The sequence below is a fragment of the Macaca thibetana genome, chromosome 10 (assembly GCF_024542745.1).
Source record: "Macaca thibetana thibetana isolate TM-01 chromosome 10, ASM2454274v1, whole genome shotgun sequence".
In the NCBI taxonomy this organism is placed as follows: Eukaryota; Metazoa; Chordata; class Mammalia; order Primates; family Cercopithecidae; genus Macaca; species Macaca thibetana.
The window spans coordinates 82,615,104-82,635,427 of record NC_065587.1 but is presented as its reverse complement, the minus strand read 5'-3'; the positions used below and the strand labels follow the sequence as shown (position 1 = coordinate 82,635,427).

Genomic DNA, 20,324 nt, shown 5'->3' with positions numbered 1-20,324 from the left:
GGGCGTGGCCTGTAGGGCCAGGTGCGCCAAGTGACGGGCGAGCTGGCGGGCGAAAGCCGCCTCAGGGACTTGGAGGATGTACAAGTGGGAGGAGACCGAGGGTCAACATGAATTGTCCGTACTCACTCCAACTGCCGTATTGGGGAGAATTTTTACCAATTAATCTGATGCTTTCCTCTGGGTAGGCAACTGAAAAAGACCAAAAGAAATGAAAGTATTGGGAAATGGTTCCACATCGTATGCAGTTGGTTCCTCAAACTTGTAATGGAAATTACAAATTTCATTGGAATTTGGTGGTTTAGAAAGAACAAATGTAGACTGGGATACTCAAGACAGTTTTAAGAACCAAGAAGTTGCGGACAACCAAAGTGTCATATTGGAAACACGTCTTACATCAAAACAAATCCAGATGCCTGTTAACCAGAGCCAAGTGGTCTTACTTGATTCTACCAATTGCTTAACGTTAAGACACAGATCCAAAAAGCTGGCTTAATTCTGAATAATACTAACCTGGCGAGTTCTGAAAATCCGGTTTCACATGAGTAGGGTGACCTATAATTTAGAAATTTGGTACCCTCCCCCCAAATTTATTGTGTTTCTATATATCAGATCATCTTCAAGGCTAACTGAGTGGATGTGGTAAATCCACATTTATTTGGCAATTTGGGTACTATGTTATATATATATTTGGCAAATAATTATTTGGAACACATTTTTAAAAAATAATAGAAGAGAAAAGGAAGAAAAGGGGGAGGCCTCGATAAGAATTGTAAAGAATGGAATATTTTTAGTAGTAGGACACTCTCATAAGGATGATTCACAAAATGGTAAGGTAATTTTTGTTTTGTCTTTTTTTTTTTTTTTTTTTTGAGACAGAGTTTCACTCTTGTCACCCAGGCTGGAGGGCAATGGCTCCATCTCACCTCACTGCAACCTCTTTCTGCCAGGTTCAAGCAGTTCTCCTACCTCAGCCTCCGGAGTAGCTGAGATTACAGGCATGCGCCACCACACCTGGCTAATTTTGTAGTTTTTAGTAAACACGGGGTTTCACCATATTGGCCAGGCGGGTCTCAAACTCCTGACCTCAAGTGATCCTAAAGTGCTGGGATTACAGGTGTGAGTCACCGTGCCCAGCCTGTTTTTCTTTTAATGCTGTGAAATATGTAAAAAATAGATTTGGGAGAAATAAAGGCTTCAAGAAGGAAGTGGCATTTGAGCTAGTAATAAAAATATATACTTATTTTTTAGCACTAGAAATAGAAAGAGGTCTTTGATTAGAGACATTACCAAGGAAGAATAAGTAAAACCTGATAATGAAATAGATTTTGAAAGAAATGTGAGGAAGAAAAGAAAAGCATTTCATAGAAGGGTAAGGTGGCAAATAGCAATGTTGGTATTAAGCAATACGGGAGCAGTTGCAGATTTCGTGGGAAAGATATTGACTTCTTATTTAGAAATGCGAAAGGTAAGAAAAGTACATCACACTAGACACCTACCCTTCAACAGAGAAGCTGTTGGCACTCCAGCCTCTAGCCAATCCTTCCACATGTGCTTTCTTAAGAACATTACACTATTGATTATCTCTTCTCTCATGTCAGCTCAAAGAATTGGAACTTTTATTGTATGAAAGCACATTAAAAATATGTAGAGGGCATTTGTTCCAGCATTTAGTATTAATCACTCTGACAAAATGCCATTATCATTCAAAACTGTTAAATATTTAACATCCCTAAAGTACCTGAAATGTGCCATGTACCAAACTGAACTCATGCTCCTTCTCCCAGTTTTCCCCATCTCTTTGAATGGCTCCATTACTAGTTTAGTTGAAAAATCTGGAAACCTAAGCACCATCCCTTGTACCTCTTATAACTTCATTCTCATATCGAATCAGTTGCTATACCTACGCAATTTTATTGAGCAGTCTGTATAAGTCTGGAATCACTACTTTCCAATAGCATTGCAGTAAACTTAGTCTGAATTTAACTGGACTATTGCAAAGACTTCCTAAGTGGCCTTCATGCCCACTGTTGCACCTCGTCTGTCCAGTCTAGACTGCATCTAGTGATACCTTGTCAGAAGTGATCACGTCTTCTCACTTCTGTAAGTCATTCAATGACTTTCTGGTGGTCTTTACTATGTGCTGACTTATGTGCACCCAAAATTCATATGTTGAAGACATAATCTCCAATTTGACTAAATGTGGAGATTAGGTCTTTAGGAAGTAATTAAGGTTAAAAGAGGTCATAAGGGTGAGTGAGGTTAATAGGACTGAGCCCTTATAAGAAAAGGGAGATCTCTTTTGCCCTCTCCTGCCACCCCCTTTCCCTGCTATGTGAGGACACAGTAAGAAGGTAGCCATCTGCAAGCAAGAAGAAGGCCCTCACCAGAACCTGGTCTCAGATTTCTAGCCATCAGAACGATGAGAAAATTAATTTCTGCTGTGTAAAGTCACCCAGTCTATATTATTTTGTTGCAGTTGCCTAAGCTGACTAATACAGTCTTTTCACAACAACTAAATTATTAAGAATGGAGTGACTATCACCTACTAATCCAGTCTTATTTTATACTATACTCCACTGCCACCCCCATGTCCCAGTCTCTGATTCCAGCCCACAGAGCATCATTTCATGTTCTGGAACACCATATAGCCATTTTTTTTTTTTTTTTTTTTTTTTTTTGAGACGGAGTTTCACCCTTGTTGCCCAGGCTGAAGTGCAATGGCGCAATCTCGGTTCACTGTAACCTCTGCCTCCCAGGTTCAAGCAATTCTCCTGCCTCAGCCTCCTGAGTAGCTGAGATTACAGGCATCTACCACCACGCCTGGCTAATTTTTGTATTTTTAGTAGAGACAGGATTTCACCATGTTGGCCAGGCTGGTCTTGAACTCCTGACCTCAGATGATCCACCTGCCTTGGCCTCCCAAAATGCTGGGATTACAGGCATGAGCCACGGCACCCAGCCCATAAAGCCTTTTAACATGTTCATTGCAACACCTGGGACATGATTTGTTTAGCTGACTCACACTCATTCTTCATATTTCAGCTTAAACATCACTCCCTAGCAAAGCCTTCCCTGACTCTGACCCCACCTGACCTTTGCCCTGTTTCCCCTTATATGCCTTCATTGCTCATTGATTTTCCTATAAAGCAGTTTGGGTTTGTTGTTGTTGTTTTGAGATGGAGTCCCACTCTGTCTCTCAGGCTGCATTGCAGTGGCGCAATGTCTGCTCACTACAACCTCCACCCCCCAGGCTCCCGGCCCCAAGATTCAAGCACTTCTCATGGCTCAGCCTCCTAAGTACCTGAGACTACAGGCACGCACCACCAAGCCCAGCTAATTTTTGTATTTTTAGTTGACACGGGGTTTCGCCATGTTGGCCAACCTGGTCTCGAACTCCTGGCCTCAAGTAATCCACCTGCCTTAGGGTCCAAAGTGATGGGATTAGAAGTGTGAGCTACCACGCCCAGCCAACATTAAGGATCTTGAGAGATTGTCCTGGATCATGTTTGTGGGCCCTAAATGTAATCACAAGTATCTTTATAAGAGGGGCACAAAGGGAGATTAAACTACAGAAGGCAAGTGATGACTGAGCAGAGACTGAAATGATGTGGCCACAAATCAAGGAATGCTGGCAGCCAATTAGAAGCTGAAACATTCCAGGCCAAGGATGGATTCTTCCCTGGGACCTCCAGAAGGAGCTAGCCTTGTCTTTGATTTTAGCCCTGTAAGAATCGCTTTGGAATTCTGGTCCCTAGAACTATGAGAGAATAAAGTATTGTTGTTTTAACCCATTAAGTTTGTGGTAATTTGTTATCACAGCAATGGGAAACTAATAAAAGGAGTAAAACTATAAATTCAAAACCATAAAATGTCTATTTCTGAAGTAATGACCTGGACAGACTGTAAAAGTTGGATATTTTTGTAGGCATAATTTCTCAACTAGCTCTATGCCTTAGATATTTTTAATATTTATATGTTTTCCCTAAATATTCATTTTGATTTCTCATAGCTTTGAAGGTATCACTTGTGAAATGTCTGTATTATTGAGGTATGTAAAGACATTGTTAAACAGTCTTTGTTTGCCTTTGTTTCAGTAAATCCTCAGCAGTTTCTAACTGGAAAAGAGGATAAAGATTTTCATCCAGATTGGGAACAAAGCAGACTTGGCCCATTGTTTCTTTTCCACTACAGCCTAGAGATACCAGCTTACAGGATGATGTCAGTTCAGTTCATGTACCTTAATTGTGTTTTTACGTAAGTGTAGTTTATACCTCTAGAGGCAACATAAAAATAAGAACTTTCAGCACCCCTGAACACAGTGGAACGTGTGGACATGTACGAGTTGGACTTATGGTCCCTTCCTTTCATGTTAGAGAGCCACCCCTAATTTCTAGCCTACCCCTTATCTTCAGCCAGAGGAAAGCAGTGGATCCTTTCCACAGCCTACATTCTCCAGCAGCTGCCTTCATTCCGGCTTGAAAGGAACTCCCTGGCAGCCCATTGGCCCAAGAGTAAGGAAATGGTTGCTTAGCAACTGACTCCTGCCCCCACCACAGCCCTGAGAAGAGGAGCTCTTGGGCCAACCACCTAGTTTCTGCCTGTGTTACAGTGAAGAGGAGTTGCTTAAGAGAAGATGAAGCCCTTGTCTCTGTTAATAGAGATATTGATAATTCTTGGGGTCACAATTAAAAGTAAGTTTTTTTTGTCCTTACAGTTCTCTGTGAGGGTCTTTTCTCTTTGCTCAAACAGTGCCAAGGGCAGAAGCCAATCAAAAGATTAGAACTTTACTATATCCCTAAGTAACGCCATTTTTGTACAGGTATTTTAAAATGTGCAATGAGAAGAACAGATGATAATGATAGTCTCACTTGGGATAATACTTGGGAAGGGTGTGGGCGATGGGGAGAAAACAAATCTGTGAGAAAACCACTACAGTAATTGTTATAAAGTAGGGATATTTAGGGCAAGTTGTTAAGTGTTATTAAATTTAGAATATCATAAAGGTCTAGTTCCAAGACTTTAAAGGAAAAATATAGGACTCAAAGAGTTTGAAAGATTCATAAACATGTTCTTTTAAAATATTTACACAATAACAATTTCACTTCCAAAGTTTCAGTGTTTCCTGTATAGTTACTATCTGAAAATGGAAGTTATTTTCCAATCTTGTTTCTTTGGCCATTTTTTGACTTACTTTTTACCCAATCCTCATATAATGTGCTCATGATAAATTCAACTTAATAAATATTCATTTGGTCCCTGATTGTCTAGTAGTTAGAATTCGGCACTCTCACCGCCACAGCCCAGGTTCAATTCCCTGTCAGAGAAAAGAAAAAAAAAAAAAAGGAAATATTTGGATTTTACCCAGAAATGTAAGATTGGTTTACCATCCATAAAGTAATCAATGTAACAATCACATCAATAAAAGACAAAGATCACATGATCATTCTAAATCTAGTAAAAGCATTTGACAAAATTCAACATGCTTTGTGATAAAAATGTGTGACAAACTAAGAATAGAAGGAAACTTTATCAACCTGATATAATATATCAAAAAACCCAAAGCTACTATATTTAATGGTGAAAGACTGAATGCTTTACCCCTAACATCAGGAATAAGACAAGGATGTCCACTTTTGCCATTTCTATTCAACATTGTACTGGAAGTTCTAGCCATGGCAATTACACAAGAAACAGAAGTAGAAGACATCAAGCTTGGAAAGAAAGAAGTGAAATTATCTGTATTCACTGATGACATGATCTTGTATACAGAAAATCCTATGGAATCAAGTACAAAACTATTAGAACGAATAAATGAGCTCCACAGCACTGCAGAATAAATACAAAAAATGGTTCCATTTCTATACAGTAGCAATGAGCAAACCAAAAATGAAATTAAGAAAGAAACTTTATAATAGTATCAAAAAATGAACTACTTAAGGATAAAGTTTACCAAAAAAATGCAAAACTCATCTTCTGATAACCACAAAAATTGTTTAAAGAAGTTAAAGACAACCTCACTAAATGAAAAGACTTCCCATGTTCATGGATTGGAAAACTTAATATTGGTAAGATGGCAATACTCTCCAAATTGATCTACATATTCAACACAGTCTTTATTTATTTGTTTTTTTTTTTTTTTTTTTTTTTTTTTGAGATGGAGTTTCGCTCTTGTTGCCCAGGCTGGAGTGCAATGACGCAATCTCAGCTCACTGCAACCTCCGCTTCCTGGGTTCAAGCGATTCTCCTGCCTCAGCCTCCCAAGTAGCTGAGATTACAGTCGTCTGCCACCACACCTGGCTAATTTTTTGTATTTTTAGTAGAGACGGGGTTTTACCATGTTGGCCAGGCTGGTCTTGAACTCCTCACCTCAGGTTATTCACTAGCCTCAGCCAGCCAAAGTGCTGGGATTGCAGGCATGAGCCACCGCACCTGGGCTTCAACACAATTTTTATGAAAATCCCAGCTGACTTCTCAAAAATTGGCAAACTGGTCTTAAAATTCATATGGAAAAAAATGTTCCTGAAAAAGAAGAATGAAGTTGGAGGACTCACACTTCCCAATTTCAAAACTTACTACAAAGCTGCAGTAATCAAGACAGTATGGTCCTGATGTGAAAATAGACATATAGATTACTGGAATAGAATTGAGAGTTTTACAAGTAAACTGTCACACTTATCATCAATTGATTTTTGTCAAAGATGCCATGAAAACTCAGTGTGGGAGGTGCTAGAGGAGATAATCTCTCCAACAAACGGTGCTGGGACAACTGGATAACCACATGAAAAAAATGAATTTGAAAAAATTAAATAAAACAATTTTTAAAAGCTAGGCACAATGGTTCCTATCTGTAATCTCAGCACTTTGGGAGGCCAAGGCAGAAGGATCACTTAAGGCCAGGACTTCGAGACCAGCCTGGTCAACATAGCAAGAACCTCATCTCTTTAAAATTAAATTAAAAGATAAATAAAAATTTCGTAAGAATGAATTTCTACCCCCACCTCATACCTCATATACACAAATTAATTCAAAATAGATCAAAGACCTATACATATAGCTAAGGATTTAAAACTCTTTTTTTTTTAAATTTATTTATTATTATTATACTTTAAGTTGTAGGGTACATGTGCATAATGTGCAGGTTTGTTACATATGTATACTTGTGCCCTTGGTGTGCTGCACCCATCAACTCGTCATTTACATCAGGTATAACTCCCAATGCAATCCCTCCCCCCCCCCTCCCCATGATAGGCCCCATGTGTGATGTTCCCCTTCCTGAGTCCAAGTGATCTCATTGTTCAGTTCCCACCTATGAGTGAGAACATGCGGTGTTTGGTTTTCTGTTCTTGTGATAGTTTGCTAAGAATGATGGTTTCCAGCAGGATTTAAAACTCTTAGAAGAAAACATAGACATAAATCTTCCTAACTTTGGATAAGCAATGATTTCCTAGATATGCCACCAAAAGCACAAGCAGAAAAGGAAAAACCAAACTGATTATCAAAACTCTTCTGCTTTGGAGGATATCATCAAGAAACTCAAACGACAACCCATAGAATGAGAGAAAATTCTTGCAACTCATATATCTGATGAGAATTCAGTATTCAGAGTATACAAAGAACCTTACAACTCATCAACAAAATGACAACCCAATTTAAAAATGGGCAAAGAAATTGGATAGACAGTTTCCCAAAGAAGTACAAATGACCAAGCACATCAGAGATATTCTACATCATTGGTCATTAAGGAAATGAAAGCAAAAAGCCAGTGAGTTATCACATCACACCCAGTAGGATGGTTATAATCAAAAAACAGGAAATTATCGGCCGGGCACAGTGGCTCACACCTGTAATCCCAGCACTTTGGGAGGCTGAGGCAGGTGGATTACGAGGTCAAGAGATCAAGACCATCCTGGCCAACCAACATGGTGAGACCCCGTCTCTATTAAAAATACAAAAATTATCTGGGCATCATGGCAGACACCTGTAGTCCCAGCTACTCAGGAGGCTGAGGCAGGAGAATCGCTTGAACCCGAGAGGCAGAGGTTACAGTGAGCCGAGATTGCACCACTGCACTCCAGCCCAGGCGACAGAGCGAGACTCCGTCTCACAAAAAAAAAAAAAAAAAAAAAAAAAAAAAAAGGAAATTATCAAATTTTGGAAGGATATAGAGAAACAGGAGCCTTAACACATTGCTGGTGTGAATATAAAATGGTATAGTCACGGTGGAAAACAATGTGGCAGTTTCTTAAAAAGTGAAACATAGATTTACTAGGTTGGTGCAAAAGTAATTGAAGTTTTGGCATTAAAAGTAATGGAGAGGCCGGGTGTGGTGGCTCACGCCTGTAATCCCAGCACTTTGGGAGGCTGAGGCGGGAGGATCACAAGGTCAGGAGATGGAAACCATCCTGGCTAACACGGTGAAACCCCATCTCTACTACAAATACAAAAAATTAGCCAGGCGTGGTGGCCGGCGCCTGTAGTCCCAGCTATTCGGGCGACTGAGGCAGAAGAATGGCGTGAAACCGGGAGGCGGAGCTTGCAGTGAGCCGAGATGGTACCACTGCACTCCAGCCTGGGCAACAGACCGAGATTCCGCCTCAAAAAAAAAAATGGAGAAAACCATAATTACTTTTGCACCAACATATGCAATGTGACCTATTAATTCCACTACTAGGTATATAACCAAGAGAAATGAAAACATAGTGTTCACACAGAAATTTGTACACAAATATTTATAAAACCATTATTCATTGTAGCTTAAAGGTGTAAACAACCCAAATATTGACCAACAAATGAGTAAATAAACAAATTGTGGTATTTACATTGGAATATACATACGATGGAATATTACTCAGCCATAAAAAAGAATGAAGTACTGATACGTGTTACAATTTGGATGAACCTCAAAAACAGTTGTGCTACATGAAAGAAGCGACACAAAAGGCTGCATATTGTATGATTCTTATTTTATGAAATATCTGAAATAGGCAAATTCAGAGAAATGGAAAGCAGATTACTGGGTTAGGGGATGGCAGAGGGGAGAAAGAGGAGTGACTACTTAATGCGTACAGAGTGTACCTCCAGGATGATGAAATTTTGAAACTGTAGAAAGGTGATGGCTGTATAACACTATGAATGCACTAAATGTCACTTAACTGCACACTTTAAAAGGGGTAATTGTATGTTACATGGATTTCACCTCAATTTTTAAAAAATGTTGCAATGCTTGGAAAACAGGCAATTCCTCAAAAGGTTAAACACAAAGTTACTATATGATCTAATAATTCCCTTCCTAGGCATATATCCAAGAGAATTGAAAACACATTTCCATACAAAAACTTACACATAAATGGTAGCATTATTCATAAATAGACAAAAAGTGGAACTAGCGCAAAAGTCCAACAACTGATGAACAGATCAACAAAATGTGGTATATCCATACAAAAGAATATTCAGCAAAAACCACAAACAAAGTATGATATGGATAACCTTGAATACATGCTAAGCAAAAGAAGGTAGACACAAATGGCCCCATATCATGTGACTTCCTAGGTATGAAACATCCATAATAAGCAAATACACAGAGACTGAAAGTCCATTACTGGTTACCTAGGCCTGGGAGGTATGCAGGAATTGGGGTGGTGATGACTTAGGGGTACAGGATTTCTTTTGGGGTAATGAAAATTGTTCTCTGATTGTGGGATGTTTGCACAAATTTGTGAATATCCTAAAGGCCATTGAATTGTAGAGGGAAAAAATAAATCTTTAATGAAGGTTATACACCAGGAGTATTGGGGATATAAGAATATCTAAGAACAGTCCATATCCTCGAGCAGCTTAGAGTCTCAAAGAGAAAAACCAAAATAACTAATGAATAAATTGTAAAGTGTTGTAGGTAATAAAACAGAAGCATTTACAGGGTACTGTAGGGCACAGAATGAAGGAGAGGTCAATTCTACTGGTGTGTGGAGTAGTCAGAAAGGCTTCACAAAGGAAATGGCATAGACCGAATCTTGAAAGATTAGTCAGTGTTCATCAAGCAGGCAAGGGAGAACAAGAACATTTCAGGCCAGAAAAAAGGACCAAAGACACAGAGGAATGAAAGAGCATGGTCTATAAATAAGTGTATCAGTTTGCTGTGGTGTAGTATATAAGAAGCAACTTATGAGGCTGGAGTGGTAGGTAGGGACTTTGTGTGACAGGCTGTGAAGTTTGGGCTTTATCCTGGGAGGAATGGGTAGTCATTTCAGGTTTATTCCTTGAAGAACATGAATAGAATTATGCCTTAGAAAAATGACTTTGAGAGTAAATAGTAGCTACTAGATGTGAGGGTTGGGGGAGAGGGGATATCCAACGGTTGGTTAAACAAATACAAAAGTATAGCTAAATAGGAGGAATAAGTTCAAGGGTTCTATAGCACTATTGTGTGACTATATTTAACAACAATTTATTGTATCAAATAGCTACAAGAGCAGATTTTGAATGTTCCGAACACAAAAATGTGATAAACATTTGAAGTTACAAACATGCTAATTACCCTGATTTGTTCATTATACATTGTATATATGTATCAAAATATCACACTGTGCTCCATAAATATGTACAATTATTACATATTAATTAAAAACTAAGAAAAGCAAAAAAAAATTTAATAGCAAAAAAAGCAAATATTGCCCTTTAGCAAAAAAGAAAGAAAAAAGGGAAGAAGAGGAGAGAGGAGGAGAGGGAGGAAGAAAGAGAGAAAGAGAGAGAGAGAGAGAGAGACTTTGGCAGTAGAGGATTGGATGTCACTGTATAACTCTGGTGACAGTGTAACTAGTAGAACATTACTGAATTGTCCAAACAAGAAACAATGAAGACTTAAACTATAGCAATAGCAGTGGGAACTGAGAAGAGTTGATGGATATCAAGGCTAGAGAGATTATCACAGAAGTCCAAGGTGAGAGAGTGCTAGGAACATGGGAATTGCCAACAATGCCAAATGCCAGAGAGAATGGGGAAATTAGAGTCAGCAAGTGACCATGAAATTTAATAGCTTGAGAATTTTTGTTTCCAGGACAGTTTCAGCAGAGAAGCATGAACAGAAACCTGATGTCAAGGCTGGGTGTGGTGGCTCACACCTGAAATCCCAGTACTTTGGGAGGCTGAGGCAGGCAGATCACCTGAGGTCAGGAATTCGACACCAGCCTGGCCAACATGGTGAAACTGCGTGTCTACTAAATATACAAAAATTAGCCAGGCGTGGTGGCGGGCACCTGTAATCTCAGCTAGTCAGGAGGTTGAGGCAGGAGAATCACATGAACCCAGGAGGTGAAGGTTGCAGTGAGCTTAGATCGCGCCACTGCACTCAAGCCTGGGTGACAGAGCAAGACTTCATCTCAAAAAAAAAAAAAGAAAGAAAGAAAGAAAAGAAAAGAAAGAAAGGAAGCTGATTTCAATTGGTAGAAGTGAACATGAAGAGAGAAAGTAGAGACATAATGATTATACAGAGTTCTTCCAGGATTGTGGCAGTGTTCAGGGTCAGACTCTAGCTATCGATAGATCATTCATTAATTGTGGGTGTATAGAGAACCAGCAAAGTAGTTAGTGGGAGAGAAAACAGTTGTTTTTTAAAAGCTAGTGCTGGCGGGGCGCAGTAGCTCATGCCTGTAATCCCAGCACTTTGGGAGGCCAAGGCGGGCAGATCACATGAGGTCAGGAGTTTGAGACCAGCCGTGACCAACATGGAGAAACCCCGTCTCTACTAAAAATACAAAATTAGCTGGGCGTGGTGGCGCATGCCTGTAATCCCAGCTACTCCAGAGGCTGAGGCAGGAGAATCGCTTGAACCCAGGAGGCAGAGTTTGCAGTGAGCCGAGATTGTGCCATTGCACTCCAGTCTGGGCAACAAGAGCGAAACTCTGTCTCAAAGAAAAACAAAAACAAAAACAAAAACAAAAACAAAAAACAAAAAACAAAAGCTAGTGCTAAAAGAGCTAAGATTCATATGTAAAATTAGCCCTTGACCTCACTTATTTTCCCTCTCTTTGCCCCTCTACCCTATTTCTCAAGGCAAAACGGACAGGTCTATCCTTTTTCATTCAGATACACCTTGCAAGCTTGCATGTTGCCTTTTTATTCATTTTTTTCACTTGATACTCATTGTATTTTGATTTTACCTATATAAAATTATTGGGGAGGACATAACTATGCGATTGTCCCTGACTCTACATTCACCTAGGGAATTTCTTAAAAAGTTACTGAAATGATTTTTCCCTTTTGGTAAATCCTCAGGTTAAAATAGTTGAAAATGATGGAAGGAATGAACAGTCCATCCCAAAGTCTATGGCTTAGAAAGATGGAAGGAAAACTGATTATGTTAAACTAGTCATTTTTTTCTAATGTTTTTTTTCTCTCTTCACTCTATCAACTTAGCTGCTGCTTTTTTTTTTTTTTTTTTTTTTTTTTTTTTTTTTTTTTTTTTCCTGAGATGGAGTCTTGCTCTCTCGCCCAGACTGGAGTGCAGTGGCGCGAACTCAGCTCACTGCAACCTCCGCCTCCCAGGTTCAAGCAATTCTCCTGCCTCAGCTTCCTGAGTATCTGGGACTACAGGGGCTTACCACCACACCCAGCTAATTTTTGTATTTTTAGTAGAGACGGGGTTTCACTCTGTTGGCCAGGATGGTCTCCATCTCTTGACCTCATGATCCACCCGCCTCAGCCTCCCGAAGTGCTGGGATTACAGGTGTGAGCCATCGTGCCCAGCCTGCTGCTGCTTTAAGGTAGTGTAAAATATATCACTGAGGCAGAGAAAAGGCACTGCCAAGAGCTCTGGCTATAGATCATCCAGAGTCCAAGGTTTCCTGCCTCCCATCTATTTCTTTTCTTTCTTGTTTATTTATTTAGATCTCGCTTAGAAACAATTTTTTCTTTTTTCTTTTTTGAAAATTTTTATTTACAATGATAGAACTTGCTACTACCTCAGAATATACCTTTTTCTTTTTTTTTTTTTTTTTTTGGCAGTGTCTCATTCTGTCTCCTAGGCTGGAGTGCAGTGGCATAATCACAACTCACTATAGGCTTGACTTCCCAGGCTCAAGCATTCCTCCCACCTCAGCCTTCCAACTAGCTGGGACCACAGGCATGCACCACCATGCCAGGCTAATTTCTGTATTTTTTGTAGAGATAGGATCTCGCTATGTTGCCCAGTCTGGTCTTGAACTTCTGAGCTCAAACGATCCTCCTGCATCAACCTCCCAAAATGCTGGGATTACAGGCATGAGCCACCATGGCTGGCCCCATCTATTTCTTTCTAGTAGTAACTCTTATCATACACTTCTGTGATTACAAAAGCAAAGCAAAACAACAAAAAGTTAATAGTAACTCTCACAGACACACTCCACCTACCCAGCAGCTCTCTATCCCAGTTGAAAGGGGCACGTAGCTCATCAGTCTCACAGTAACCAGAGGCCAGAAAGCAGTTGCCTCACAATCATGTCTAGGTCCCTGTCTGGTCCAGAAGGAGGCCACATAAAGACCAAGCCCTGGACATGTTGCAGAGGAAGCTGAGCCTAAGCAGTACAAGCAGGAAATATCCTACTGCTTCAGAAATGTTCTTGCTTCTACCAGTGCTATTTTGAATAACCTATGGAATTGAGGATTTCTAAATTACCTTTGCTTTCATTAAATTCTTTTATGTTGCACCTCTAACCAGGGAAAAGATACATTGCAAGTAACTGGAGCATCTCTCCTTGAAAAGAAGCAGGAGAGACCAGGTGTTATGATAGGATTGATGACTGCAAGAGAGAAGTTTGATAACTGTGTTATGTGAGGGATCAGTAAAAAAGCACATTTCTCTTTTGTGAGTTTCCTGAAAGTTATAAGGCTTTTTCACACCTTTGTATCTCAGATTCATCTGAATGGTTTCTGATTTTGTATTTTTTTCAGTGACAAATATTAATTGCATATTTATGGGGCACAATGTGATGTTTTGATATATGTATATGTTGGGCAATGATTAAGTCAAGCTAATTAACATATCCATCCCTTCATATAAGTACCATTTTTTGTGGTGAGAACATTTGAAATCTACTATTTTAGTAATTTTGAAATACAGAATACATTATTAACTATAGGCACCATGCTGTGCAACATCTAAAACTTATTTTCCTATTTAATTGAAACTGTACTCTTTGACCAACCTCTCCCCATTCCCCATACCTTCCTCCCCAGCCTCTGGTAACCATCATTCTATTCTCTATTTCTTTCTTTTTTTTTTTTTTTTTTTTTTTTGAGATGGAGGTTTGCTCTTGTTGCCCAGGCTAGAGTGCAATGGCACCATCTCGGCTCACTGCAACCTCCGCCTCCCAAGTTCAAGTGATTCTCCTGTTTCAGCCTCCCGAGTAGCTGGGATTATAGGTGCACACCACCATGCCCAGCTAATTTTGTATTTTTAGTAGAGACGGGGTTTCACCATGTTGGCAAGGCTGCTGTCAAACTTCTGACCTCAGGTGATCTACCCGCCTTGGCCTCCCAAAGTGCTGGGATTACAAGCGTGAGCCACCGGGCCCAGCCTCTACTCTCTATTTCTATGAGTTTCAACTCTTTAGATTCCACATATGAGTGAGATCAGAAAGTATTTGTCTCTCACTTCCTGGCTTACTTCATTTAGTATAATGTACTCCAGTTTTATCCATGTTGTTGCAAATAGCATGATTCCTTCTTTATAAGGCTGAATAATATTTCATTGTATATATATACAACATTTTCTTTATCCATTAATCCATTGATGGACACTTAGGCTGTTTCCATATCTTGACTATTGTAAATAATGCTGTAATGAACATGGGAGTGCAGACATCTTTTTGACATACTGATTTCAAGTCCTTTGGATATATACCTGGAAGGGGGATTGCTGGATCATATGCCAATTCTTTGTTTGTTTGTTTGTTTGTTTGTTTTTTGAAGAATGGCTATATTGTTTGACATAATGGCTGTACCAATTTATAGTCCCACTCACAGTTTATAAGATTTCCCTTTTCTCTAGCCAGGTGTGGTAGCTCACACCTGTAATCCCAGCACTCTGGGAGGCCAAGGCGGGCAAATCACCTGAGGTGAGGAGTTTAAGACTAGCCTGGCCAACATAGTGAAACCCTATCTCTACTAAAAATAAAAAAATTAGCCAGGCACATGCCTGTAATCCCAGCTACTTGGGAGCCTGAGGCAGGAGAATAGCTTGAACCCAGGAGGCAGAGGTTGCAGTGGGCTGAGATTGCGCCACTGCACTCCAGTCTGGGTGACAAAGCAAGACTCTGTCTCAAAAAAGATTTCCCTTTTCTCCACATCCTCACCAACACTTATCATCTTTCATCTTTTTTCTAACAAGTGTGAGGTGATATCTCGTTGTGATTTTAATTTGCATTTTCCTGATGATTAGTGATATTGAACATTTTCTCATATATCTGTTGGCTGTTTGTATATATCTGTTGGCCATTTTTATGTCTTCTTTCAAGACATGTCTATTCGGGGCTTTTGCCCACTTTTTAATCAAGTTGTTTGTTTTCTTCCTATTTAGTTGAGTTTCTTATCTATTTTAGATATTAGTCCCTTGTCAAATGTATGGTTTGCAAATATTTTCTCCCAATTCATGGGTTGTCTGTTCAATCTGTTAATTGTTTTCTTTGCTGTACAGATTTGTAGTTTGCTGTAAATTCTATTTGTCTATTTTCACTTTTGTTGCTTGTGCTTTTTGGGGTTATATTTAAGAAATCACTACCCAGGCCAAAACTGTGAAGCTTTTCCTCTATATTTTCTTTTAGTTTTAGAGTTTCTGGTCTTATGTTTAAGTCTTTTTTATTTTTTTTGAAATGACAAAGTGACTGGGTTTTTTTGTAAGTAACTAGATTAAATTTTCTTCCATTGTGCCAATATGTGACCCAACACAGAGATTAGGTGCCAGTTTCAGGAAAATAAAGTTATATTTTTGTCAGCCATGAATGTATGTCTTCTGAATATTTTTTCTTTTGTTTTTAGTTGATACATAAACATGCATCAACTTCATCAATGATGCAGAGTGATATTTTGTACATATATAGAATGTGTAATGATCAAATCAGAGTTATTAGCATAGCACCTCAAACATTTATTATTTCTTTGTGTTGTAAAGGTTCAAAATCTTCTCTTCTAGCTTTTCTAAAATATGCAATAAGTCGTTAACCATATTTATCCTACAGTACCATAGAACACTAGAATTTACTTCTCCTATCTAGCTGTATTTTTGTATCAATTAACCAACTTCTCCCTATCCTCCTCTCTTCCCATCCTTCCTATTATCTAATAACCACAATTCTACTCTATCATTTATATGAGCTCAATTCTTTCCGCTTCCACATATGAGTGAGAAAATGCGGCGTTTGTCTTTCTGTGCTTGACATTTCACTTAACATTATGTCCTCTGGGCTCATCCATGTTGCATAAATGACATGATTACATTCTTTTTTTCTTTTTTCTTTCTTTTTCTTTTCTTTTTTTTTTTTTTTTTTTTTTTGAGACAAGTCTCACACTGTTGCCCAGTCTGGAGTACAATTGCATGATCGCAGCTCACTGCAACCTCTGCCTTCTGGATTCAAGCGAGTCTCGTGCCTTAGCCTCACCAGTAGCTGGAATTACAGGCATGCACGATCATGCCTGGCTAATTTTTGTATTCTTAGTAGAGACGGGGTTTTGCTATGTTGGCCAGGCTGTTCTCAAATTCCTGACCTCAAGTGATCCACTCGCCTTGACCTCCCAAAGTGTTGGGATTACAGGCGTGAGCCACCGCACCTGGCAATTTCATTCTTTTTCATGGCTGAATAATATTTCATTGTGTATATTTTTATTTTTTTATATTGATATTTATTTTATGTTTTTATATTTTTATTCATTTATCTGTTGATGAATATTTAAGTTGACTCCATATCTTGGTTATTGTGAAAAGTGCTGCAATAGACATGGGGGCACAGGTGTCTCTTCAGTATACTGATTTCCTTTTCTTTGGATAAATAGTAGCAGGATTGATGGATCATATGGTAATTCTATGTTTAGGTTTTTGAGAAACCTCTATACTGCTTTCCATAATGGCTGTACCCATTTACTTTCCACCAACAGTGTTTAAATATATGGTTGTCAAATGTATGGTTTGCAAATATTTTCTCCCAATTCATGGGTTGTCTGTTCAATCTGTTAATTGTTTTCTTTGCTGTACAGATTTGTAGTTTGCTGTAAATTCTATTTGTCTATTTTCACTTTTGTTGCTTGTGCTTTTTTCTCCACATCCTTGCCAGCATTTGTTAATTTTTGTCTTTTCGATAACAGAGTCATTCTATGTGTTTAGGTTTTTAATACATTTTGAGTTGATTTTTGTATGCCTTGTGTGATAAGGGTCCAATTTCATTCTTCTGCAGTGGACATACATTTTTCCCAACACCATTTATTAAAGATAGTGTCCTTTCCTCATCATGTGTTTTGGCACCTTTGTTGAAAATCAATTGATCATAAATACAAAAGTTTATTTCCGAGATCTCTATCTTGTTCTGTTGGTCAATGTGTCTGTTTTTAGTCCATTATCATGCTGTTTTGATTACTACAGATTTGTAATATATTTTGAAGTCAAGTTGTGTGATGTCTCTAGCTTTGTTCTTTTTGCTTAAGATTGTTTTGGCTATTTGGGGTCTTTGGTAGTTCTACACAAAATTGATGGCTGTTTTTTTTCTATTTCTGTGAAAAATGACATTGGGATTTTGACAGAGATTATATTGAATCTGTAGATTGCTTTGAGTAATATGGACATTTTTACAATATTAATTTTTCCAATCCATGAATATATCTTTTTATTTATTTATGCCTCCTTGAATTTCTTTCATCAAAGTTTTATAATTTTTAGTATACAGATCTAAAAGCTTTCTGTATCAAACAATTACTACTACTCTTTGAATCTATTCAGTAGGGTAGCACTTATTGGAGACAGGACAGGCTTTGGCCTGGGGAGAGCTAGGTGAACCGACCTCCTTGCAGAACCCGTAAATGCTCATGCATCAGCTTTATCTCAGCTTTATTGAGGAACTCCCTGACATGTTCTTTTTGTCTGACAGGAATCACTCTTCCCAATTCCGACTCCACTTTTTTTTGCACATAAGGGTTCATAAGTCTCTCCCATTTTATGTATATCCCAAGAATTCTCTCTGCCAGTGATAGCCCTCTACCTGCTCCTAATGGATCCCAAGATCTATCCCCCCATCAATTGAAACTGCTTTTTCGAAGAATGCCAACAGCTCATTGATTACCAATCCAGTGGCCTCTTGCCGTTCTTTCTGCTAACCTCTGTTCACCATGTGACATTACTCACCATCTTCTTTTTCCCTCTTCCTCTGCAGAGCCATCTCAGGCTCTTTCATGGGCTTGTCTTTCTCAGTTCTCCTTTAAATGTTGTGCCCAAGGCTCGGTGCTTGGCTTTCTTGCTCTTCGTATTCTATGCATCTCATGCTGTCACCCAAGCCCCACACATTTGTTTACATGTCTATATCTCAGACCCTCCTTCTAATCTCTAGACCAGCATATCCAGCTACATGATGATCATGAAGTATGCATGCAGATTCCTTAAATCAACATTTATTATCAAAGTTACTTCCTCCTCTATTTTTTCTCTTGTTAATGGCCTCAACTATACTTCCCTGCTCACCTTGTTCTCAAGTACTCCAAATTGTGTGATTATACAGTTCTAATTCCCGTAAGTATCATTTAATTCAGTGTTTTAACGATAAGACTGAGGCCTACCATGGTGAAATTGCTTCCCCCGCGTCATCCTGCAAAGCTAAATCTAGAACCAGAATCTCCTAATCCTTTATATTTATTCATTCCCTTATTCTTTTACCAAATCTTGTCAATTCTACATTCTCAGGGGTTTTCCCACCTATGCATTTTCACTGTCTCAATTTAAAATCTCATTTTAGTATCTTTTAACTACACTAATACACTTCTAACTTGCTTTTCTCTTATCCACATACACTACTGCCAGAAATAATATTCCTTAACTCCAAATCTAATCATTATGTTCTCCTGCTGAGACATCCACTTTATATAGAATAAAGTTCTAATATCTTGTCCAGTAGTCAAAATCCTATATAATTAGATCCTAGCTTCCTTTCTATTTTGTCTTAGCTACACACGTATTTTATTTCAACCAATTCAAACTATTATTAGCTACTCAGTATACCTAGCTAACTCTCCCACTTCCATGTCTTTCTCAAGCTGTTCTGCAGATGGTCTGTCGACAGGAAAGGACTGTCATCCAATCTTCTTCCCCATCATCGCCATAAATCTAAAGTATAGTATCTTGTTCATCTTTCAAGGTCTATCTCAAGTTCTACTTCCTCTTAAAAAAAAAAAAAACAGATCCAGTGCAGTGGCTCATGCCTGTAATCCTAGCACTTTGGGAGGCCAAGGCCGGTGGATCACGAGGTCAGAAGATTGAGACCAGCCTGGCCAACGTGGAGAAACCCCGTCTCTACTAAAAATACCAAAATTAGCTGGATGTGGTGGCGTGAACCTGTAATCCCAGCTATTCGGGAGGCTGAGGCAGGAGAATTGCTTGAACCCGGGAGGTGAAGGTTGCAGTGAGCAGAGATCATGCCACCATACTCCAGCCTGGCAACAGAGCGAGACTGTCAAAAAAAAAAAAACCCTTGGTGGCTCATGCCTGTAGTCCCAGCACTTTGGGACTTTGGGAGGGTGAAGCAAGAAGCAAGAGGATCTCGAGCTCAGGAGCTCAAGACTAGCCTGGGCAATATAGTAAGACCCTGTCTCTATAAACAAAAAACAAAACAAAACTTTCCCAACCCCTTCCAAGTAGCACATTGTGCCTTTATTGTCCTCTGCATCAGAGTCTCATAATTGAGTTAGTTTTTAACTCCCTTAGCAGATTGCTAACTACGTGATTACAGAGATGGTGTTGTACTTGCCTTTTAGATCTCCTTTAGCTCACTGTAGAACTTGACATTTAGTAGATGCTCAGAAACACTTGTAAAATTAAATAGTAATTAACATACATGTAATGCTATACTTTGTAAAATACATTCCCAAAACTTGTGGAGTAGGTCATTCAAATGTTTTCATTATTCTAAATTTATAGATATTTAAAAATCTGAAGAACAGAGTTTAGTAAGACCTGAATTCTCTGGTGGGAATCAAAGGTTTTTACTCTGTATTACCTTTGTTATTCTAAGTCCGAATTCTCCAAAGGACTGTGCTGCGTATTTTCCTCACAATCATATTTACTTGCCTCAGGCTGTTTGTGCATACTATTAAACAGCCAG

At 38.9% G+C, this 20,324-nt stretch overlaps 1 protein-coding gene across 3 annotated transcripts in view; it reads left to right on the top strand.

The window, feature by feature from the left end:
• Nucleotides 1-4,539: 4,539 nt before the first annotated feature.
• The window catches only part of SEL1L2 (SEL1L2 adaptor subunit of ERAD E3 ligase), a 138,551-nt gene continuing 122,766 nt past the window's right edge, over nt 4,540-20,324 (top strand). For all 3 annotated transcript variants that reach the window (XM_050745630.1, XM_050745629.1, XM_050745628.1), the window contains exon 1: nt 4,540-4,691. In XM_050745630.1, the coding sequence (XP_050601587.1) occupies nt 4,634-4,691 (58 nt within the window). In that variant the 5' untranslated portion in view covers nt 4,540-4,633. The remainder of the gene's footprint in view (nt 4,692-20,324) is intronic.